Here is a 25008-nt window from a genome sequence, read left to right as displayed (position 1 = left end):
AGACAGCAGTCTGCCCCGATAAGGGAGAATATTGTCTAATGGAGGTGCCTCAAGAGCTTTTCTTCCTCCCTTAGGTTTGGTAAATGTAGAATTGAAGATTGAAGAGGGTTTACATGGGCTTAGTTTTTCCTCAGTAGAGAAGGCATTTTCTTCATGAGCACTGCAAGACTGTTTTTGCCCAAGATGTTTACGTACAAGAAAGCTATTTCCAGGTGTGTGGCTTCAAAGAGCCTGCAACAGCAGTACTGTACATTTAATGCAAATACTGATTAGTCTGGTACACAGCTGATAAATTACTATGTTAAAGCAGTTCTAGGTCAAACAAAGTCAGCAAAGTTATGATGCACAAGTTCTGCAAAAAGACAGGTTTTTGAGGTTGCTTGCAGTTCTGAAAGGAGTGTAAAAAGATTTTCAAGTCAATAACAAGCAAAAATAGTCTGAAATACTAAATAACAGAATCCTGTAGAAATACTCTTTTTCTTGGTGCATATCAAGTAACACTTTCAGCAGAAAACTTCTGCCCAAGTACCATTTTCTTCTTAAATGATCCTAACTTTTTCAACAGTTATTACCATACCAATGGGAATCCAGTGAATCAACAAACACAGAAAGCTGCTGATCAGTGAAAGGTTTTCTTGGTATACTAGTTCTTTACAGTTCTCCCCCTGCTCTGTTCTTCATGGGCTGGCTGCACCAGTGCTTTCCCCCAGTACCGTGTCTGGGCTTTTCCTCCTTCCCCTGCTCTTGCTTGCTTTGACTTGAGTCTGACTGCTGTGCTGAGCTGGAGAGTTTCTTAGCCTTGCTGCTGTTTTGGGGGCCAGTGCAGTTAAGCGCTTGCTTACTTCCCATTAAAGTTCATGGAAGTTTAGAAACACTTCTTTGCTGACTCAGGTCTTGATGAGCAACTGCTACAGTAAGTGCAAACAAATCTTGTTATTAGCCCTGGAAAAATTTTTTTGTACCTTTTCCAGGGAGTCCTGCTCTCAGAAACTGGTTTTTCTCTGTCAAACTCTCTTTCAAGGTTCCCCTGAAGACGACTTCTCACCCATGTTCAGAAAACCTCCCCGTCTGTTTGGTTTCATTAGTGGAGAGTCTTCTGATATTATCACTATTCCTTAGTATTGGGTGAAGTTTAACTCAAGGCTGACAGAAGAAGTAATAGTTTCAAGAGCAGCAGCCCAAAGGGCTTGGACTGAAGAGCTTTGGCTGCATGACTTACGTTGGCTGCTAGATGTCAACAGTGCTGCAAGAGTTGCAGTGTCTTTGCAGAGGGCACTCATGCAGTGCTAATTTAGCAGATAATATTACATTATTCTGTAATTATACCAACAATAACAATCATACTTTGAAGCTTGTAGACAAAGCTTCACTCTACCATGGGTCAGCATTCCTTGCCTCCCCCAGGCACAAAGACTGAGAAAGCAAACCCCGTGCATGCTTGCATGCTGGGTGAAGAGAAGCAGAATTTATGGTTACCACCCCTCTGTGCGCAACAAGAGTCAGGTCACTGACTGCTCTACCAGGTCTTTAATGAGAGCAAAGGCTCTGTGTTAGAGGAGGGCTTTGTAGTTGTTGGATGAGCACAGTCAAAACTGGCCCTCCACCCCACCCTTGCCTTTCATAACAGGTCGGTGGACCTTGAAGGTAGATGTACAGAGCTGCTGGGAGTAGCTGCAATGTGGTTGCCCTTCTCCAGCTGCTCTGCAGTGCAGATGTGTAGTCTGGGTGCATTCTTTTAACGCCTGTGCTCATTTCATCCAGGGTAAATAATCTGTACAAGTCCTTGTCGTCAGAATACGTGTTAAGTACCTTTAAGCATTCCTTTACTCTTAATGCTCTGAAACAGTAAACCATACTGTTAATATTGAGAAGTCTTCAGTCTTGACAAGGCGATGAGCTCTACAATGAACTTACTTTCTGTAAGGGATACTTTGCTGCATATTGGATTATAAGGGCAGAGTTTGTGTTTTTTCTGGCTTTCTGTCTTCACTGGACTTCAGATAGGAATATACTGAGGAACTTTGCCTGGACTTTACCTTGCACCTGTCCTTATTTGCATACAAACCCCAATTGCTTCATTTGTCTTTCTGAAGTACAGGGTGTGAGCAAAATCTTATCAAAAGCCATGTCCTGTTTGGACAAGTTGGACTGACTTGGCAGAGATCCACAGGGTGGAGTGAATGGGAGGAGGCAAAAAAGTAAAAACTGGGTGGATTGTTGGCAGAAAAAGGGAGAGCAAGAAAAAAAAGAGAGGGTGGAATGTTTGCCTACCGGATTGTAGTTAATTATTTAGTTTCAGATTACATGCATTTTAATTTTTTTTAACCCACATAAAAAAGCACTTTAATGCAAAATAGTTCATCTAATAACGTGAAAGACAAAGGCCTTTATTTTTTAATACACTTAATATGAATATATTGTTGTCTTCTCACTCTTTTTTCCAGGGTACCTCAGGAATGAGAGGCAGTATTTTGATTTTCCAGAAACTAGTTGTATTTACTAAACAATTTGTGGGCTTTCAAACAAGTACATTATGAAATCAGTGTGTAAAGTAGAACCCAACTGTTTTTTCATTCCTCTGTAACAGAAACAGATAAGACTGTTTACCTTCCCTATTGCCCCCTTCTCAAATGTTTAGGAGAAATAGATTTGGAGGTTTTGAGTTAGGAGGCATAACTGTACAAATAGACTAGGAAAAACTACTGACTTAGAAGTAGCATGCTTTATTTGCGTGTGAGTGTGCATGCACATACGTACTTGCTTGTGAATGTGGTCCAAGCAATCAATTTGGAGCATTATTTTTTAAATACAAAGAGAACTGTTTTGTGAGTTAATTTGCAGCCTTAGGAAAGTGTCCTTCTGAGCTAAATTGTAAATGCCAGATCCAAAGCTGGTTTATATTGACTATAGCAGCTATATCAGTTTCCACCAAATAAGAATTTGACCCTGTGATCTGGGCTGACAGGACCAAGCGTTATATATTAATTAATTTTCCTTTCTTGAAAACTGGTTTCCAGTCACTATCAAACGGGGAGAACAAACTTACCACTTAAGAGTAACGTGATACAGAGGTGCTCAATTCCCCTACTATGATGCAGCAATAAAAGTAATGTTTCCCTCTGACTGTACCTGAGAAAGGTAAAGAATCACTTGTCACTTTTTATTCAGTGCAGTACACTTTCTGTTCTCTATGTCAGTCTAATTCCTACACAGTAATTTAGAACCCTCTCAGGAAATGCTCAGATGTGTAGCATGACATGTGAAACGTTTATCAAATGTCTTTCATGCACCTTCTTGTAACAAAAAGTGAAATAAAAGGAATAGCTCTTAAACTGAAGAAAATTCAATTTTATAACAACAATGACAGAGTAGCCTGGAAGCATGACTGCTTACTTAGAACAAACTCTTTCCTTCTCCCCCCACCCCCCCACCCCCCCACCCCCCCCCCCAATGTACAGATTGGTGTGTCACTTTAGGTATGCACATACAAACTCAAATTTGAAAGTTTCTGGAAACCTGAAAATAAGTAGTTCCAAACTCTTATACCTGAAGTCCAAGAGGCTACATTTTACTGTAAACATTTTTTATGTCTAAAAGTATAACTTTTTTTTTCTGTTTTCACAATGCGTATGTATGTGTTGGAATGTGTGTGAGTGTTGCATATGTACAGATACATATTTAATGCATAGATATGTGGATGTATTTCTGGGAAGACAGTCTTCTGAAACAGTAGTTCTAGCTATATGAAACATTAAAAACCTGAAAAAGGTAACCATGGAATGAAAAATAGTATAATTAATAGTCTTCTCACATACCTAAAGTATTTACAAAATTATCACAACTTTTAGCAAATAGTGCCATCTTACACAGCTGCTTCTAAAATAAAACTACATGTTAAGTTTAAACTGGCAATTACACAGAGCTATTGTACTGCTCTCTTTTTCACTTTTTTTGCAAATCGGTTTTGTCAGGCCTTTGACTTTTGTCAGAAGAATTATGAAGAATCTTTATTTTTGATACTTGTTTGTTTCATTATTCAAACTATACACTTGTAATATATTTCTGTAAGTCTTTAAACTTTATTCATATACCTGAATAATTAATGATAGACTTGAAACAGCTCATGCCGTCTTTCTCTGGAAGCTTTTAACAAATTTTTATCTATAATGGTGCTGGTTATGTGATAGTTAATTGCAAGATTGTTCATTAGCGTAGGTGTATCAGAATTGTTTAAATTTGAGGAGGTACATCTTAACATTTTCATATACATTTCTGGGAGAATTTTCCAGCCACAACTACAAACGTGGTGTGGAGCCTTTAGCCTACTTCCCTGGGGTGAAGTCGCCAGCGGGTGTAGTCTGGCTGTATTCTTTTCTTTCCAGCGCCATCTACTGGTCAGAACTGGATTTGTGTGGATTTTTTTTTTGTGTGTGCCCTTGTGTCTTAATAGAGGTCATACCACTTTCTGGCAGGGCTGTGAACTCTACAGTGTATGGTCAGAACTGGCTTCTTTAACATTCATCATATAATGTGTAACCTCAAGAGATTTATAAAAAGCATGTCAACATCTAAATGTCATTGAGAACAACTTCCCTTTGCTTTTTTTGGTTTTTACTCTCTACCCACGTGGCTTTGCCCAGAAGAGGTATCTCCTCCTTTCCTTCACAGCGTCTTTCCAAGTTGACCGTGGCAAATGCATAGTATGATAGTTAAGTTGTGGCATGCTTTACACTAAATACTTTTTATCTCAGGCAGTTTGAGATAAGATAGAATTGGACAAGTGAGGTTGAACATTGTAGAAGAAACAACTGAAGCTGCATGGAATACGACCAGATTTTTGAAGTGCTTTTCCATAGTTAGCACACGTTGTTGTTGAATTGTCAGTAAAACTTATTATGTCAGGGAAGTAAGTGATGTATTTTTTTATGTTAAGTTATTGCAGCATGTTGAATGTACTTCTACAAATTAGTTCTGGATCTTAATCTTTCTTTTGCATTGATTTCAATGTCACTGTTCATAAAAGTTTCAACTTTTCTACGAGGACTCTAGAAAAAGAGATATCCTTTCCCGAGTCAGTTCACTTGTATAAATAAGATTATTCTGAAGTTGTAATGATGATGAGAAATGCCTAGTCTAAACTGTGATGTGTTTACACACTGACAACTAATGAAAATGACAATTCTGTAATCTTGGTATGCCGACATGCACAATAAAAATTCAAATTAACTTTCATTAAAGTGAGCAGATGTCCCTTTGTTTCAGTAGCAATTGGGAAAGAATAAACTTACAATAACTGAAATGTTTAAATGAAGGCCAGTCAAATAATTAGGAAGCTATGTTAGAGATGGATAAATATTCACATTAATTTGATGAAATAGGAAGTTCTCTACAATTCAGAAAGTTGATCAGGGGGTTTCCTGGGGCCTTCTAACACCTTGTCTTTCTCCTGCAGGCCAGGACCTCAGAGGCATCAGAACAGGTGAATAAAAAAGATGCTGATGTTTGACCCAGTCCCTATCAAGCAAGAAGCCATGGAGCCTGTTTCAGTGGTAAGACCCTTAAAATATATTAGCTTTTGTGATGACCCTATAGTTTTTCCACCTTTAAATTCATACCAAGATTTCTCTAAGCTTTGAGCTTAGGAAAGGCTGTGAAACTATATTTTCCTCTTAGGGCAGGGAAATTCACATTCTAGGAAACTTTTTCTGTAGTCGATTAATTTGTTGCCCATAAATGATCTGTCCCATTACCTCTGCTAGTGCTTTCATCCCCGGAGCAGAGGAGAGAACATCCAAGTACTCCTCAGCCACTGCAGTGCAAATGTAATCTCTGTAGCTCATGCTGTTGATGGAGGTGGATTGAAGTTACGTTGCCAGGCTTCACAGTGAAGTGACAGGAATCTGTGGTTTTGATGTTACATCTTCGAACTAAATGAACAGCTTCTCACTGTCACCTGCACTGTTTCTCTCTCGGTCTTGACAATGTGTGTCCAAGGCTAACTCTGTGCTCTAAACAGCAGAAAATTAATCCTGGCAAAAAAAGCAGTGGTGTGTTTTCTGGATAAGCTGGGTGCATTACCATGTGAACGGATGAGAACCAGGGCAGTGGAGGAGGAATGGGGAAAAAAGGGGAAGGAGAGACCTTTTCTTTTCGATTGAGTTAATTTTCTATTAGCTTCATGTATAGGGTCATCTCAGAGAAGAGTCTGATAAGAGCAGCAGGAATGTGTAGCGTGGGGGAGGACAGTGGGAATTGTAATGATTTAGGCTGTCAGGGAAATGGGGCCTTAGGGAGCAGTTTCATGTATACTTCACCTATTCAACTGCAGGCTGCTGCTGTTTAGGTTTTTCTCCCTCCTTTCCAGCTTTGTGTCTCCTTTGTATGACATGAAGCAATTGTGTGGCCGCAGAATGATTTGGATCTTTCGGATCGGCTCATTGAATGGTCAGAATTGCTAACCCACCAAAAATACCCTTATTTTGTCATCAGGTCAGGAAGCTGATGTGACTCATTCTGTGCAGCTGCTCAATGCTAGAGCAAGGGGAGGGGGGAAGAGGAGGGAACAGGACCTCCCCTTTCAGCAGTAGCCTGCAATAAGATCAGATACAAGCATAACATAAAACCACACCTCTAGAAAGGCAGATCAGTTAAAGGGGTGAAGTCAGTGTACATAAATTAGAGTGCATTAAACTCATGCTGCGAATGGTGTATTTCAGTGAAAAGTTTGTTTCCAGGTTTATTTAAAATGTAGAATAATTGTCATCAATTTAAATACATCTGTAAGCAGTCTGATTTCTTTAGTGCTAGTAACAGTTTCTGAGAGTTAAGATTTTAAAATTAAAGTCTGACTTTCATGAGGTTCATTTACTTGGGACCAATGATAGAAATATAACCGATCTATAACCGAGGGTGTGAGTATGAAAAATTCCAATATTTAGGTCAAGAAAGAGCCTTTAGTATTGGCCAATTTCTGTGTCGCTTCAGTCACAATTATTGTATAACCTTCTAAAGATCAGTGGTGATTATCTGTGATTACCTAAGGGTATCTAATGATGTCCGTCAAAGGCAGAAAATGGGCTACTTTTACAAGTGTCATTACACGAGTAACAGAAAATCCCTATAGAGATGCGGTGGGCTGTCTTTTGTACACACCTGCCTTCATCTCCCAAAGAAGGTTCTGCAGTGTCTTGAGGTGATGCACATGAGAGACAGCTGTGGGCTTCTGCAAGATGGACAGGGTGGGTCTGTCAACAGACTGACCAGGAGAGGAGTGAGCAGTCTTCCCCAGACCAGCAAGTGAAGGAAAAACTGCAGTGGTTTAGAACAAGGGAGCATTTCTGCGCCAAGCCCATTTCAAGACTGTAGTTCCAAATATTGTTTATTCTGTACTGTGTGCTCCTTGCAGAGGAGTGGTACCTTCCGTGTATTGGACCTCTGGAGTCACGTTGGGTGTTCTTACAACTCTTGTGTCATCACTCTGGCCAGTTGTTAAAGACTGTTCAGAGCATTTTACCAAACCTGTATGCTTTCCTTTTCATTACTGCATAATGCAACCCCCCCCCAAAAAAAAAAAAAAAAAAAACAACCCCAAAACCAAAAAGGCAGGAAAGGAAAAGCAGAAAGTCAAGAGGAAAGGACATTTTTTGAGTGAGGTTCCCCTTATGGAGATTGCTGTTGCTTCCCTTGGGCTGAGGAGTGTGCGTTTCACCTTACGTGCACACACAGGCTGTTCAGCCCCAAGCCTCAAGGTCCTGGCTTCCCCAGCACTTCTTGGTCTTGCAGCTTCCTTGGAGCTCTGCCACCACAGCTCCCCAGCACAAACAGCTCTGGAGACACTTCTAAAGGGACGCATCGTGGTGTGGAGAGAACACAGGAAAGGATCGCAGCCACTGAGTCTGTTAAGTTTTCTTGACCGCATCTTGAGGAGGTGGAAGGAAAAAGGAACTGTTAGTGTGACGTTTTGGAACTGCTAAGCATAGCATTCAGTTCACTGTGGGCTGATGTAACTCAGAAATCTAAAATCAGGATTTGTTTCTATTGTATATTTAATTTTTATAGTATCATTAGAGGCCAAACTAAATGAAGCCTCTTAGGAATTAATTTGTTATTTTACCTGAAAATACACTTCCCTTATAGGTATATACAGATACAAAGTCTGTCTTCAAAGTATCCCGTCAGGTGGAAGAGGAAAGCAAATTACGGTTTTGATACCCACTGTATTTCAGGGTGTGTGGCCAAAAGGATTAACTATACTTCTCAGATGACTGAAGCTTGCACCCGCAGTATTTCATCAGTCTACCAATAGCTTATGCTATTTATTGTATTATTGAACACATTTTATGATAGTTCTTAATGAAGTAGTGATAAAGTCATCTGAGTTGTACCTGAATATTTACTGCAAGGACTTTTTAAACATTCAGACAAACATCAGTTACTGTTTAGTGAAAGAAGTTGCTTTTATATGTGTTACCATCTTACCTGGAATTGAAATAAACAGTTTTTCTCTGCCCTTCCATCAGTCCTCCCCCAAACGACTTGTTTCATCCATTCTTAAGGATAGGTATGTGTCACATGAGGGGCTGAGGTCTTAGGTAGTGTACTGGAATACAAATTTCATGTGGTGAGAATGCTTTTTTGTGTATTAGCTACTATTTGGATTAAATCCTATTCATCGTCTTGTACGATACTAATTTGACAAATAGTGTAAGTAGGTAAGCAGGTTCTTTGCTTGTATCTGTTCTTCAAAGAGGCTGGCTAAATTTTAACGTTTAATTCATAGACTTACGTAGTTCATAAAGGATTTGGGAAATTGCTTCCAAATCTGTTCACCTGTACAACAAAGAAGGTGTTTCACTGCAGCAGTATAACAACTCAGCAGATTATGTAGTGCTTGATAATGTCCCCTTGTGGAAGCAGCAGTCTTCTGGGCAGTGCTAGGTGTTCTTGTGACATATTTGGCCAGTCTTTATTCGTGATAGATTGTCAAGAGGAAAAGCCTGGTGATTCTCTTATTGGATTTATTAATTTGTGTGAGCCACATGGATATGACTCAAAAATACTTGAAGTTCCTTTGCTTCATTTTCCAGTTTGTTTGTGACTTCAGTGCTCTGGGTTTCATTATGGACAAACAGCAAGGAAAGGTAAATGGGTTGCTTTGTAAGGCCCAAAGAAGGAAAGTGATCAATGCAAACATGAAAAAGAGCTAGACGGAGACTGTAACGGAATACAGGTTGAAATACAATCCTGCATCTTTAGAGTGATCTACTGTAGCAACATAACATTCTGCACGGGGAAGTTTAGGAAAGCAGAATTTACAGGAAAGGGCAAATTTGTTGGCTTTTTTTCAATCCAAGTCAGATCAAACTCCTGCATACGCTTGATTTCCACAATAGAAATCCAAGGAAAATGTATCTGCTTAAATATTTCAGGCAGACAGAACAATGATATCTACTTTTCCATTGTTCCACCAGGATATTTTGCCTAAGTTCTAGGACAGGTGAGAAAAGACTGCTTTTGCAGGCTGTGAAGTACACTCCTGCTTCCTACAGTTGGTGGCATTTAGAAAACCAAATAGAGGTAGTTGGTTGGGGTTTTTTTTGTTTGTTTGCTATTGTTAATGCTCCCCATTTACAGAGAAAGATTGTGAAGTCTTACTCTCCCATCCCATATCCCCCAAGGGGTACTGTCCACTTCCCTGGCAAAGAAAGGGAAAGTGACTTAGCAAATTTGAAAGCAGTGGTTCATATCAATCTAATGGCAATTGTGGTGTCCCAGGGAGCTAGAAATTGAAACTTTGCTGTGCTCTTAAGATACAGGAAGCTTAACTTCAGAATTGGGAGATACATCTGAGTGTGACTTACTGCAAATGAACAGGGTTTTAACCACTTCATTGATAGGGAAGCAAAACCGTTTCCTACCAGTGTCTGACTAACAGCAGATATTCTCCTTTTCATTGTTCTAGCACCCTTTTCAACTCCTTCACTCTTTTTCTTCCCAACACAGATTGTCACACGACGTTTTTCTGTCACAAATCTATCTACAGTTCAGATAGAAACAGCAATTAAAATCACAGAAGGATGAAGAGTTTAGAAAAATGATTCAGCTTCCCCAAACTGCCAGAAAAAATAGCTGATGTTAAATCTGTGCCAGCTTAATTACAACAATGGAAACCTTCTATGCAAAATAATGCAAGGCATATGGTGTAAAATACCAATTCCTTAAAATAATCGCTTCTTCAAAACATCATTTTCTTCCTAATTCTTGGAGAGTGTTTCTTGGTAGTCTAGGTATATTTGACTTAACTTTTGTAGTTTTCAGTTCTCTGCACATTTTAGTAGGGTTTTTTTCAGCACGCACATACTCCTAGTGTTGCTTAAAGAGTTGAGAGAAGATAACTGTTTATATAGAAAGGTTGCAGCTTGGAGATACTTTGTTCTTTAATAGACTCATTGACTGAAAACATTCCCTAAGATTTTAAATTGCATAGTCTTTTTCTAGTGTTCTTGCAATGGAAGAAATAGCTGTAAGCACTGTAAATGCACTGATGTTTAGTGGTGGAACAGTTAGTTTGTTGAAGCCGAGTGAGTAGGCTTTGTACTGTAAACCAATAACAGCAATTCTACCGTAAGCCAATAACAGCAATTTTAACTGAAGTACTTCTTATCTCTTATGCGCGTGAATTTTGAATTTTTGCCTATACTCACAACTTGATCAGATGTAGTAGATACTAAATACTGTTAAATACTAAACTCGCAGTATTCAGTGGCCTTCATCACTTAGAATGATAATTTCATTGCTTGGCTTAGCAGTGGTGGTAAATGTATAGAACCTGTTTTAGCCAGCACTGTTTGCGATAATGGCATTGTAATAGAATTTTTGAGGAGCCATTTACCATCAAAGATGAACGTTTTTATAGATTGAATTTGTAAGAATAGTCATAGAGAGCATAAATAAAGTTTCAGAGGTTTTAATGTAATATTTACTGTTTGAAGATTAATCACCATTGTGATGCTGCTTTATTTGAGTATTTTATGGAATAGGTGACTCAGCTTTGTTGTTTTATCACAGTGCTATGAATGCTGCAGGAAAATCTAATATTTTCTAAACTCACTGTTTCAAACTAACTGAAAGGAAAAATGTGTCATTTTGCAAAAATGTTAGTTAATGCTCACATTTAAAATCAACTAATGGGCACTCACAGGGAAGACAGAGTTAAGAAACCAGGAATATGTATTTGCTAGTTTTCATCCCAAGAAAAAAAGGTAATTGAAATGTCATGGAAATGATTGTATAAAAGTACATTACTGTTGTACTGCTAATCTGCTTAATTTTCTACCATTCTGAATGTTTTTTAATACCACTCATCAAAATAATTTTGATGCCAAAGAATCAGCAGTTTTTTAATGTTGGTGTGAAACAGCTTAGCCTTAATGTGAAGCTTTACTTAGAATCCAAATTTTACTGAAATTGTATTTCAAAAAGTTTACACCATCTAAGGGCTAAAACACTGTGTGGATTGTATTTTCTATGTCTGTCTGCTGTGTTAAAACATCACGTTGGTTTTCACTGTAAGTTATCTGTTAGTAAACAACTTCAGTTTTTAACACTTTAATTGCAAAATTGATCTGGATAGTTGTTTATTAATACTTTATTCTGCAATGAATGTTAATACTTCTTGGTTTACAAAAATTATTTCCACTAAAATGTGTATATCATCATGTTGGTCAAGATTAGCTTAGGGGTTTATATGATCTTATAATGAGAACTGCTAGCTACCACTGACAACATGCCAACTGTTTATGCTTGTACTAACGTTTCAAAATCAAACTGGCTAGTTAGCTGCTTTATTTCTTAAAAAAAGTTAAGTGTATGTGTGTCTGTGTATGTGTTTAGAATTTACCTTTTGCACTCTTTGAGTTTCCTACCCATTGCTTATATAGTTCAGCTGTGTATTTTTTATTGTTTGTATGATTGAGATACACAATTTCTTGCTTTAGTGATGATTGTTTTCCAATTACTTAAGCAGTTGATTGGGACCTGTTACTTGCAATTCTGTCTAATTTAACTCCCCTCTTGCTTGACTTCATGATCCTTCATATATAGTTATGTGCTGGCCGTAGCACAATGTATCTCCCAGGTCAGTTAAGTAACGCACAACTTAGTATGTGAAAAGCAGTTTTTAAGGGAGGAAAAGAGTTGAATAAACCTTGAGGATTTGTTTTCATCATCTGTTTTACATTGCTTCTGAAACAGTGAATCAGTACTTGAGTAACTGCCTTTGTGTGAAATCTTCGGCTTTATTTAGTTCACTTTTATTTAGAAAGTACATTAAAGTGCTTTCTTGAAACTTTTTCATTTTGCCTCATTTTATTATTTGCCTTTCTTTTTCAGCAGTAATTGTGTGTGTGTTGATTTATTATTTGATTTTCCATATTTTTTTCCCACTCCTTCTGACAGTCATACCCGTCCAATTACATGGACCAAATGAAGCCAAACAAATACAGCGTCATTTATTCTACACCAAGTATGTTGCACAATAAATTCTACTCAAACCCTGAAGGACTATCAAATGGAATCCAGATGGAGCCAGTAGACCTTACAGTGAACAAACGGAGCTCACCATCTTCAACTGGAAGTTCTCCTTCCCCCCTAAAGTTTCAGACTGTGCACAGGAGAACTTCACCTGGATTGACTCTGTCCTCACCCAGCTCACCTCTCAGTAAATTCACACCGTCACCCCCAGGAGTACAGCCTATTTCCATGCCAATAACAATCCCACCTGTAATGGCCGCTGCTCTTTCACGCCACGGACTAAGAAGCCCTGGAATACTCCCAGTTATACAGCCGGTTGTGGTCCAGCCAGTTCCTTTTATGTATGCTCCCCATCTTCAGCAGCCCATCATGGTGTCTACAGTTCTTGCAGATGAGATGGAAACTCCAAGTAGCATGCAAGGTTGGTGTTGTCAGGGTTTCTTTTTTATGCCATCTCTCATCCTGGGAAAATAACTGTATATCCAATCACTTTTGTGTTTTTCACATTTTAGGAAATGGGAAATAATTCCTGTTCTTCTGAAATACACAGGCATAGAGTTTACTGTGTAAATATTTTACCAAACTTACTGAGTTCTGATTTATACCCGCATAAAGCTGTTTATCTCCTGAGATTTGGACTGATTAGAATGTTGGACTGATGAAATTTAATAGAATGGGTTTGAATCATAGTTCATCAGGAGATAGACTAAAACTGGAAGATTTTGTATTTTAGCATAAATTGTTGCATTAAGTATAGAGATGGGGGATTTCTTTTAACAGTAGATTTTTATATCAATTTTCTATTTCCATAACTCTTGATATTTTTGATGTGTTGTCTTCCCTCTGCTACCCTCCCCCATACAGTGCCTGTTATTGAGTCTTATGAGAAGCCTACATTGAAGAAAACAATCAAAACAGAGCCAGGAAGTGAACCATCAAAGACTGACTTCTATCCTGAACAAATGTCACCTCCAATGATGACCTCATTGTCTCCCCAGCAAGTAATGTTGCAAGAGTAAGTAGCTAACAGTAGTCCCGAGAACAGCAGAAGAATGAAAAGCAGTTCATTGCAGCAGTTACTGATTTTGAGGAGTGGAGTGTTGCTGTGATTTAGAATATGTGGTAAAATGTAGAAAAACATCCTTTCCCCCCCCACTGCTACTGTGAAATGTGATTTCAACTTTTTTTGCCCCCTCTTTAGCAGTACAGGAGTTGATATGTATTTATACATCGCAGCCACATGAATCTGCCATTTATATAATACGCTTCTGAAGTAATGCTAGTCTCAATCTTATAATTTACTGAAAGTAGGACTCACAGTAAGCCAGTGATACCTGTTTGTATAACCAGCAGCAAACTGGAAAGATACTGTAGAGGCATTTCATACTGATTTCTGTGTTTATGTTACCTGAAATACATTTCGTTAAAAATATTCTTGTGACTTTATTTTCTTGGAGGACCTCTTTGTCTTCTAAAAAATTTTGGCTGCTTGGTGGAAGGAATCCCTTCAGGCCTACAAGTTGTGTAGGCCAGTGAAAATTCCATGTTTACCCAGGATGTTGTTCCATGGGTGGCTTTTTTGGCAGCTCAAGTAGTTCCTGAAGCTCACTCTCCTCCCAGCCACCTATTTCCATCCCAGTACCAACCCATTGTGCTGGTACAGCTGTTACTGGGGCCACTGCATGAACTGGATCACAGATTTAATTGGGTTTAAAAACAGTCCTGTTTGCAGAAGGCAGAGCAAGGGCTAGAAAGAATCAAGGTCTGGGGCAGAAACTTTTTAATTTGGAATATCAAAAATTTCTCAGGAAGTACCTGAGGAGCCATAGGCACCTTTCCATTTCCTGTTTTCCTAGGGAAAATTCTGTCAACTTGCCAAAATCATGGAATGCCCAGAGCCCAGCTTGTCCTTCAGCAGGCCATGCTCTGGGCAGGCTTGCAGGCTGCTGAAGTGACTCTGGTAGGAGCTGAAGTGGGAACTGAGCTAAGCTCATGGTACATGACTTCAGAATCCATTTCTGCCCTTTCTTCCTGCTCACCCATTGCCCTTAGAGGTGTTGTGCGAGACCTCACCTCCTAGAGTGGGGAAGAAGGGCTCAGAGCCAGACTCCCAAAACCCGTGTGTGAGTGCAGGGTGATTAAGAAAGAAAGAGAGAGAGCATCAGACAGGTGGTCTCCTGCATTTCCTTCAGCAGACATCCTCTTCCTCCTGCTCATGACCGTTACAAGGATAAAAGGCACACTGCAGCTCCTGGGCTAACAACGTTCTGTACAGGCTTCTCTTCTGGGCACCCTTCCTTGTTTTCAAGTCTCTAACCAGCCTACATGCAGCTTCTAGACTGCAGGGTCTTTGCAATGAACTAGTTGCCAGCTAGCTTTTAGAAACTTTATGCTGTTTATTTAAAAATAACCTTATATGTTTTATTATAATAAACATATAATAAAATGGTAAACATCCATGTTTACTAGATGGTTAGTTATCTTCCATAATGGACCTGCTACACAAGGGAGTGAGGTCTGTATGTACTTGGAACTAACTCCTGCTGAGTTAGGACTATCAGATGGTTCAGTTTACTTTTGAGGCCTCTTTAACAAGCGCAAACCAGTAAGTGCTGTTCCTGGCTGATACCACACCCTTCCTCCAGGGCTGAGACTTCTGCAGATTTATCACCTGCATTAGTGATTTGCATTAATTGTTTCCCGATGAGTCCAGTTTTCCACAGGTAACCCATCCACCAAATAAAGAATTTGGTATAATGTGTAGGTAGTGGTGTTAAAAAAACATTTCAATAGTCCATGTTTCCAAAGCATCTCCTCTGCGCTTGCCCGTGCAGAGCATTATGTTTATGGAGACCCTGTCTTCACATTGTAATGGCTTAAATTGCTTCCGAGCTGTCCTGTAGAGCTGCAGTTCTTGCTCGTTTCTAAAGCCAGCCCTTCCAAGTTCACATTCTTCTGTATCCACAACAAGAAGTCTGTAAATGGTAGCTTTTATCTTTTCATCATTTAAAAAAATAAAAAACACAAATACAATGCATAGACACGAGTTACAAAATGAGAGACCTAGATCTTTATAAAATTTCCTGTTGTCTCACAGCTTCATCAGTCTGTCTTTCTGTATTATGAGCTATAGTTAGGCAATGATTTGTTATCATATTTCATAGGTTTCAACTGCCCAAAGTGCAGTATTCAGACATAAGCTACACTAAAAGGACATAGGAAATCTTCAGTCTCACTTTTAAGTGACTGATTCTGCATCAGTGTTAGGTTTTGGCAGGCGTTATAAATGTATAATGTTGGTGGCATTTCTGTAGGGATTGCTGACCTTTCTAGGATGTCTGATAAGTGACATAACTATGCAGTTATTTCTAAAATCATACATGAGGTAATAATCTCTGACCAAATATAAGAAGCCGCATTAACATTGTATTTTCTTGTGAGTGCAAGTGTCAAAGTCTAAATTATACTGTCAGCATAGTGTGGTCAGTTGGTAAAGAAGAAAAAGCTGTTGAAGTGGCAACATGATTTTTGGAAGGTACTATTACCTATTAAAGAATGACGCTTAAATGTTTAGACTTGGGTGAATTTGTATCTGGTCGTGTAAAAGGGAATGAAAGAATTAGGGCTGTGCTTTTATTATCAGCATTTAGTATTTATCACTGCTTAAACCATTTTTAAAACTTCCATGCCCTATCTGATTATTGATAACATTCTGTAGTCTTGCCAGCCTCCTTTCCTCTGGAGGGAAAATGAGACAGAGAAAAATTCTCAGTGCTTTTTTTTACATGCACTTAGGTTGAAAACCATCACAAACAGTGTGCAGCCAATATCCTTTTTCTCCCTTTTTCCAGATGTTACCATATCCAGGACTAGCCTCCACATATAGGGATTTAAACCGAGTTTGCTTGCTGTCCTAAGCCAGAGCTTCTCCTGTTAATAATAGACTAGTAATATAATAATATATTTTTTTAATATATATAGAATATATAATAATAGACTAATAGTAAAAGACTAGTATGCAACAGCGTTAAAACTGGGCATTGCTTTAGAGGAGCATTTATTTGGAAGCTAAAAGCCTGCCTTTCTTATTTGGGAGCGTGTACATCTGTGTCTAACATCACCATCTGAGGTTTCCTGCCATTACAATATTTTTAGCTAGATTAATGTGTACTTGAAGAGTACATTACTCAATAGTCACAGAAACACCCAAGACAGAATTTGGCTCCCAATTTCAAGCTTGTAACTCTTAAAAATTAATAACAGAATTAAATTTTTCCCACATCAGTAATTCCCATCCTGCTGCTGTGGAGAGGAATGGAAAATTTTTTTATTGTTAAACCATGTGAAAGATTTTCTATCTTTAGCACATATCCTTTATTTTGCTGAGAGAAGTAGGTATTCAGTGTTTCTGAAAATTAGGACCTAAAGGAATTTGGTTTAACTTAGTGTTATAAAATGTAATTAAATCAGTAAAGAAATGTGAAATACAGTAACTGAGAAAAAAGTTTATTTCTGTCACGCGGAGGAGCTAGTTTTGCAACAAGGAATGCTAATATCTGCACATTATACTCAGTTAAAAGCTAAAAAATACATTAAAGCAGTGATACAGATCTGCTAATGGTTGCAAAATGCAACTTTGTGACTTTACAAGATTTGTAATGCCACTTAACCTTTTTGACAAACATACTGAATTTCCTTCTCTTAACATCAGCATGGAAGAAAGAATCAAGGTTGTCCCCAGTTCTACAGCAGAAGTGCCGTTCAAACCTAAGCGGCCACAGTTGTTGACACCTTTTAAGAAGCTCAGTGTGTTTTCACAAATGTGAATATTTATGGTTTTGTTTGTTACATTAAGTCCATATGTAGTTAGTACATGTCTTACCTGTACCGTACCTGTGGGCTTCAAAAGCAAAAAATGATGTTTATGAAGGTGGAGGGACAACTTCAGACATCCTGTGGGTGTGCCACACAGGCTAAACTCTACTTTTAGGAATTGACGTCAGTGGTATAGGGAGGCCGCACCCTCCTGCCAGCACCAAACAGGAAATTCTTAATTATTCTCTAAAGGAGTGGCTGGAACAACAGAGAGTAAGTTCTGCTTTGAAACTCTAAAGATACAATTGCTTTAATGATATGGAATAGCCGTTTCCAATTACAAGTGAATTAGTTACATATGAAGAACAAAAATTGTGAACAAATACAAGAAAAGTGCATTATGAACCCAGAGTTTGAGAAGTCTCAGTTTGACTGAAAATCAGGAATTTTAAGGGTTTTTTTCCTTTGTAAGTTTAAAAAAAGCTAGGGAGTAGTAAAAATGGCTACATCATGCCACGAAGTGAGTAAAGATTTAAAAATATTACTGCTAGAATACATAACACTTGGTAAACCCTCTTGAATTTTTCGACATGCATGTAATGTTGTTCTTTCTGCCAAGAGACAGTGGTAGTGAATAAACAGCTTTGTCACGAGTCGTATTAGCTGGGGTTTGCTGTGCTAAATTTTTTTCATTTTTAACATTCAGTTTGACTTTGCAGGAATCACCCTTCAGTTATAGTTCAGCCAGGAAAGAGGCCTTTACCTGTGGAATCTCCAGACACTCAAAGAAAACGCAGAATACATCGATGTGATTACGAAGGCTGCAACAAGGTCTACACTAAAAGCTCCCATCTGAAAGCTCACAGAAGAACCCATACAGGTTTGAGCATTGCTATGCTTTTATTCTGTTGTCTGTGGTAAAATAGTAGACTAAGCTTTTAGTTTGTGCTAATGGCCAGGTGACCACATGTGTAAATAACTAAATGACAGAAGTTAGATCAGGCATTGTTCTGAAAATAATGAATAGGCTGAGCGAAAGACGGAGGATGTAGCAGGAGAAACCCACAAGAGACTGTAAGGCAAAGCAGGATTACAGTGTATGCTTTACATTCACTGGCTCTTTGCTCATTTTTTGTCCAGTTGCTTGCAGATTACTCATTCTGCACACCCTGTAAACACCAAATCAGTTCAAATTGCACTACCTCACCTCTTACATCACTGTTAAACTTGACTGAGACTTCCATGGGAGTAGCCCATTTGCAAAAGTCTGGACTGTGTGCCAAACACAAACACATCTGCTTCATGTGGACATGCTAACCACTGGTCTGATAGTGCTCTTTTCTGAGTGAATGTTCCAATAAACGTATACCCATCTCTGTTCTCCACTGCAATGTTCTTCTTGGCATGCTGAATGAATATATGTACATCCAAGCCTTTTACGAAGATAAGAGACACTTCTAGGGTAAAATGGAGCCCAGTTCATGTCTGTCTTGCATCAAGCCAGCTGTTTACCTGTTGGGCAGCACAATGGTTTTAAGGAGGAGGAGGATGATCACATATTAGGAAGTAAAGATGGAGAGAGTTTTTAAGTTGAGCTACTTGCGGCAGTGGTACCAGTTATTTATACTACAGTAACTCTAAGAGGTCACAACAAAATTTCTGCCTGCTGTGCTGAATGGTAGCACCAGTCCTCTCCCCCACATAATATAGGTCCTGGTTTTGAAAATACTTGAACAAATGTTTAAACCTTCACACTTCTGGCCTTGGTGAGACAAAACAAATGCTGATAGGGCAGAGAGAGGAACAGAGAGACAACAAAAAAATAAGTTATGGCAGGAAACAATTTTTTTATCCGTTAACATCAATTACACAGTTTCTAGTGCAGAGTACTCCACAGCCGAGTGCTCTTCAGAGGTTTTTTTGAGTAATCATTAAAAGTACTTGCTGAAATTTGACAAGGCAAGAGGATAAATCCATCAAATACTTAGCTGATATGTTTGTCTTAAATCCCCACTTCTGTGTTTCTTTTTCCAGGTGAAAAACCGTACAAATGCACTTGGGAGGGATGCACGTGGAAGTTTGCTCGTTCTGATGAACTAACGCGGCATTTCCGCAAGCATACGGGAATCAAACCTTTTCAGTGCCCAGACTGTGACCGTAGCTTTTCACGTTCGGACCATCTTGCTCTTCACAGAAAACGCCACATGCTAGTCTGAATGTCTTCTGTCCCCGACTCCTGTCACACTTTTTTTTTTTTTTTTACACATGCATTTTGATTTGGATTCAGCTGGTCTGAATCTCTGAGTTTATACCATTAAAAGCTTACATATGGTCAGTAACAGATGTTATCTAACCCTTCTATGTCCTTGCCACGGGTCAGACCTAAAGAATGTGAACACCTTTTTTTCCTTTTATTTTTTCTTCTGGGGATGCTAAGCAAACCCTTTTTGCAGACAGTATGTTTAGTGTATTCCATTGTGAGTAAGGGAATTTGTAAACTAACAGCTTTTGTTGGTTTCTTCATATAATCAACCCAGCATATACTGATAAAGTAGTAAATTTACTGAATATCCAAAATGCTAGTCCTTGCCAGAGACTTTTTATTTATGTGCCCTGTAAGGGATAGATACACTCTCATTTTATGCTTAACAATGCAATTAATGGACTCTCCCAACTGTGTTGATTTCTGCAGTATGGTTAATACAGCAGTTTTAGAAAGACACCCAATTTAGAAATCCCCTTTGCCCAAACAGTGAATGACACTGTAGAAATAAATCGAAGCAATATAATTACTTTACAGAAAGATTGAGTCATCGTATCATTTACCCCAGTCAAGAAGAAAAATTGGCAGGAATTGGTCCATATATAATATTGTGCATCTAAACCAATGTCATCTGTCCTCTGTATTATAGTGTAGTAGATATACTTGTTTTTATTGCATAATGCCCTGGTGGATTTGTTAAATGAAGGCCTTGTGTGACACTGTGTCTGCTTTTTGTGCAAGTGTATGGATGGAACACACACGGTACTCTCCTATGATATGGCATTAAATGATGTTCATAGAAACCTACCACACCTCATTTCAGGGATGTAGACTGTCCCTCTACAATCGCTCCCCTACATTTCTTCTAAATATTTTTTTTTCTTTGCTGTACCTCAGAAAATAGCAATCATTATGTCAAAAATGCTCTGACCTGTATTGTTGCAAGTGAGTGCCACTTTAATACACTACAGTATTTAAAATGATTAATCCACAATATTTTTATGACAAGATGGCATCAGACATTATGAAACACTTCTGATGATAAAATGAGTCATGTATCTGTTTTGGATAAAAACATACCAGATCATCCACTTGGTAACCCTGGTCTGTGACTCTGGTAGCGTCTCAACAGTAGGTAGACGAAGCTTCCCTGTGGATGTGTCGATTGTATTAAAATACCGCATCAGCAAGTCTTAACTCCCATGTCGGTTAGCAAACACAACAGATTAACTGAAATCAAGCAACCTGCAGCTGACCCTAGAAATGTTCCTGTCTGTGGAAGCCTGCTGAAAGGAAGGTTTCTGACTTTATTAGCTGGGAGACTTGGTGGCACTGCAAGGAAACAGGATGTATTTCTCCAGGCTGTTGCACACTGGTGCATTTTTCTTCTTTCTCCTATGTAAGGCAAATAGCATTCCCTGCAAATTAAACATACTGAAGTCAGGGGTTTGTTTCTCTTGGGAAAAACCCACTGGAAAATGGAGGGGTGAGGGGAGGAAGAGTTTTCATAAAACTCTCCAGGAGGAGTCAGGTGGAGTGTCCGTCTGCAGGTGGGTATTTTTGAGGTTACGGAGCAGGTAGGCTGTGCTGCTACATCCTGTGGAGTCCCAACAGCAAACTGAAGTAGTCTTGGAACAGTTTTGAGTGCAAAAAGCCTTCCCTAGGTGATGGGAGTTTACCAGGTGTTCTGCTGACATCCGCGTAACCATAGAATTACAGAAGGGCGGGATCTGTACTTCCTGGAGAAAACAGTCCTACAGCAACTGCTGTGAAAAAAAGTATTGTTCCAGTTGTTCAGCAAATCTTGTATGTGGGAATATGGAACTGGCAATTTTATTTAAGGAATGGAGCCCTGAACATGTGCTCTACGAAGGGGAGAATGGAGATTTGCAAAGCAGACTTGGAAACATTGCCGCAAAGCTTTCATGAGGAAGATCCATATGCTGTGTTAGAGCACCATACATCCTCACCACTCCGCTAGAACTGAGGGAAGTTACACCAGATCTACTTGTAACTGGCCTTCATCTGCTTAGCTATGGAGCTGAGAAACCTGGGAGATGAATCAGTCTTTTTTTGGTAGGCCAGATTGTTACTGATGTTGAGGAACTTGCAGGGAAGAGGAGGATATTAGTGAGCAACTGTTCTAGAATGGAGATTTTTGTTGGATATTTTTATTGGCAGCAGTAGCAGAATTGGCCTCCTTCGCTAGGCTCTAGGTTTTAATGATAGTGCCATAAATGCAGACACATCACTTGAGAGGGTGTGTGGAGTCCCTGTAGCATCTGTCACAAGTCTACAGACATTCAGTGTCCTGGGATGAAAATAATTCTCTTACATTCTAGGGAAAAAAGCAGATGAGATCTTATAGAAATAAATGGCTTAATGGCAGTTGGTCCCATTTTTAGCTTAACATATGCAAATCCATAGAATTTGGAATGTTTAAGGAAATTTCTTTCCAATGCTGTTCTCTTTTGAGGCCTTCACAATTTTTTTTTGTTTGGTTTGGTTGTGTATGGGTTTTATTGGTTTATTTTTTTTTTTTTTTTTTAATTAGAAGTCTAAAATCAAGTACCCGAGGTGCAGAACTTCTTTGTAACCATGAGTTACATTGGAGAATTTAATTTAGGTTATTTGCCATGTTCATTCATTAGCCTATATACTACATTTTTCCTGAAAATATTTATGGTAATAGTGGGGACAAATACAGTGGAGATTCAATAGAACTTTCAAATATCTTTACCCATGTGCCTTGGGATTTAGGACAACAGAAATTTAAGTATTAAATATTTGAGATTATTTCATATAAATGCCTTGCTTATAGATTTTTTCACTTGTGTCTGTGGTGTCTTGTGGGATGTCAAAAAATTCACAAATACAATTTTGTCTTTCAGCTGAAAATGTGAATTTACATCTTAACTGGCTCATTGATTCATTTTAGCAAACTCTGATTTGAGGGTTATCTTGTAATTTTTAAATATACCTGACTAAGTACTTTTTAAAGCCAGTCCTTCTGTCTTTGCCCTTACTAAGGAAAAGCCAGTTTAGATACATAGAAAACCCTAATGCTGCAGAACGTGTATATTTTAAAAAGCCACCTTTTTCCCTAGCAGTATCGCATTGTGTGGTGTGTAACAGGTGATACTGTTTTACTAAAATGTGTCTAAGTCATTTGATTGTAACAAATTACTAGTTTCTAAGACAATCACGAAAAACTGCATAGGTATAAATGCGTGTGGTTTTATTTAAATATACACTGCCATTCTGCAGTGATATTTCTAATGCCACATCTTGTCCAGGTATGTTGTCTCTGTCAAGGTTAGCAACATGTAGGTGAATACAAATATTTTCTATAAAAAATTACGTTTTACTTACCTTAAGAGGGCTACACCAGTTTTCATTATATTTTACAAATATTAGCACTTTTTAAAAAATGTACTTTAAATATTAGAGGGTCAAAATAATCGTTCTGCTTAGCATCTCTCACCTGCAAATGTAGCAGGGATGTTATATTTACTTTAATACTTGTATAAACTATGCAGAAATTTTTTAATAAAATGTAATATATTTTATAAGCTAGTAAGACTGAATGGGTAATTAAAGGTTTCTAGCGTGCATTACTATAACTTGCAAATATGGAGACATTTTGGTAATTTTTCTTATTAAATATGTGAATGTTTCATGTACTTTCACTGTTTCTACTTTGGTAGTCCAATGGGAATTCAGTAATGACATTTTGTCATGTCAAACTGTGAACATAAATTTGTACTGTACAGTCCTCATATTTAGTACACAATGCATATGTATCATACTTGTTAATAAACCCCTCAGAATATTGCTTGTGATCGTGTCATCATATGCTGTATGACAGAGAGGACTGATGCGGGTACAAGGGTCAGAGGTGTGCTCAGGAATCCCCACAACCGAGGGCAGGAGCAGGCAGGGCAGGGCAAGGGCAGGAGCCCGCAGAGCAGAGGCAGGCAGGGCAGGAGCGGAAGCAGGTAGGGCAGGAGCGGGAGGGGAGCAGGCAGAGCAGGGCAGGCGCAGGCAGGGCAGGAGCGGCCTGGGCAGGGCAGGAGCGGCCAGGGCAGGGCAGGAGCGGCCAGGGCAGGGGCAGGAGCGGCCAGGGCAGGGGCAGGAGCGGCCAGGGCAGGGCAGGAGCGGCCAGGGCAGGGGCAGGAGCGGCCAGGGCAGGGCAGGAGCGGCCAGGGCAGGGGCAGGAGCGGAGCTGAAGCAGGCAGGGCAGGGGCAGGAGCGGGCAGGGCAGGGCAGAAGTGGGCAGGGCCGGAGTGTGAGGCATTGCAAGCCTGTAAGCACCACCGCCTCTTCGAGCGGCTGTGCTGTGGAGGCGCTGTGCCCAGCAGTGCACTTGGCAGCAAACTCACAAAAATAGTTGACTCGCTTCTAATTGGGGCATTCTAATTAGTCTGTTTGCAGGTCTGGAGGGCCAATCATGCAAGTCTGTATTTTTTATCACTCGCGGAACGGCTGGCTGGGCCGGCTGCTTTAGCCGTGTTCTGCCCCAGAGCCCTTTCCCATGCTGGGTGCCAGAGCGGCGGGCACAGACGCAGGCCGCCAACGCGTCGGCGCGGCCAGCCCTGCTCACCTCCAGGCACACCCGCAGGCTTTGCTGAGAGATGACGATGTGTGGCGCTGACAAAGAATGTTTTTTGTTTCTTCACATCTTTTCAGATGCCTAAAAAGAGTGACCCCAGATGAATTTATTACGCGTCTCTTAAGCCCATTCCCGCTGAGGTAATTGCATCGGGATGTCGGGCTGCCGCTGCCCGGGGCCCAGCGGATCAGCTTGCGGAGCACCCGCGCTGTGCCGCGGCGGCCGGCGGCGGGGACAGCAGGGGCGGCAGGGACAGCAGGGGGGGCAGGGACAGCAGGGGGGGCAGGGACAGCAGGGGCGGCAGGGACAGCAGGGGCGGCAGGGACGGCAGGGGGGGCAGGGACGCGGCGTAAAACCGCAGAGAACGTGAGACAGCGGCCGGCTCGGACTGTGTAGCGTTCTGCCCGAAAGTAAGGCTTGGCCGTTGCGAGGCAAGACTCGGTGCTCGCTCACACCGTGCTGCTGCTGCCTAAGGTTCCTCAGCGAACCGGCCGCTAGCGGGGCCCCGCAGCCCGCCCGCGGGACGGCCGGCCGGCGCGGGGTGGGCGCCGCCACAGCCACTGCCCTCGCGCGGCGCCCGCCACCGGGCTGGGCGTGTCCTGCCGCGCCCCCGGCCCGCGCAGCGCGCGCCCCTCGGCGCTCGCGGGGCTGACAGGGCTCCCTCAGCCAGGCGCCCTGAGGCGGGCGGGGTGCGCCGTGTGCGTGCTGCCGGGAGCCGGCACGTTCGGGAAATGGCGGTAATTTAATGGGCCACTGGGTGTCACCCTTCGCCTGAGAAAAAGGTAGA

The 25008-nt window shown here is 40.3% G+C and overlaps 1 protein-coding gene across 5 annotated transcripts in view; it reads left to right on the top strand.

Moving 5' to 3' along the window:
* Positions 1 to 23444, top strand: part of KLF3 (KLF transcription factor 3) — a 29373-nt gene extending 5929 nt beyond the window's left edge. For 3 of the 5 annotated variants that reach the window (XM_080399405.1, XM_080399407.1, XM_080399406.1), the window contains 5 exons: positions 5453 to 5549; positions 12457 to 12952; positions 13396 to 13546; positions 18066 to 18226; positions 19381 to 23444. In XM_080399405.1, the coding sequence (XP_080255531.1) occupies positions 5493 to 5549; positions 12457 to 12952; positions 13396 to 13546; positions 18066 to 18226; positions 19381 to 19562 (1047 nt within the window). In that variant the 5' untranslated portion in view covers positions 5453 to 5492 and the 3' untranslated portion in view covers positions 19563 to 23444. Of the gene's footprint in view, positions 1 to 565; positions 639 to 5452; positions 5550 to 12456; positions 12953 to 13395; positions 13547 to 18065; positions 18227 to 19380 lie in introns of all 5 variants that reach the window. The other 2 variants (XM_080399409.1, XM_080399408.1) reach the window with 1 other exon arrangement.
* The last annotated feature ends 1564 nt before the right edge of the window (positions 23445 to 25008 follow it).

This window comes from Falco punctatus (assembly GCF_963210335.1).
Source record: "Falco punctatus genome assembly, chromosome: 1".
NCBI lineage: Eukaryota > Metazoa > Chordata > Aves > Falconiformes > Falconidae > Falco > Falco punctatus.
Note: the sequence above shows the minus strand (reverse complement) of the source record. Positions and strands in the feature narration are given on the sequence as shown.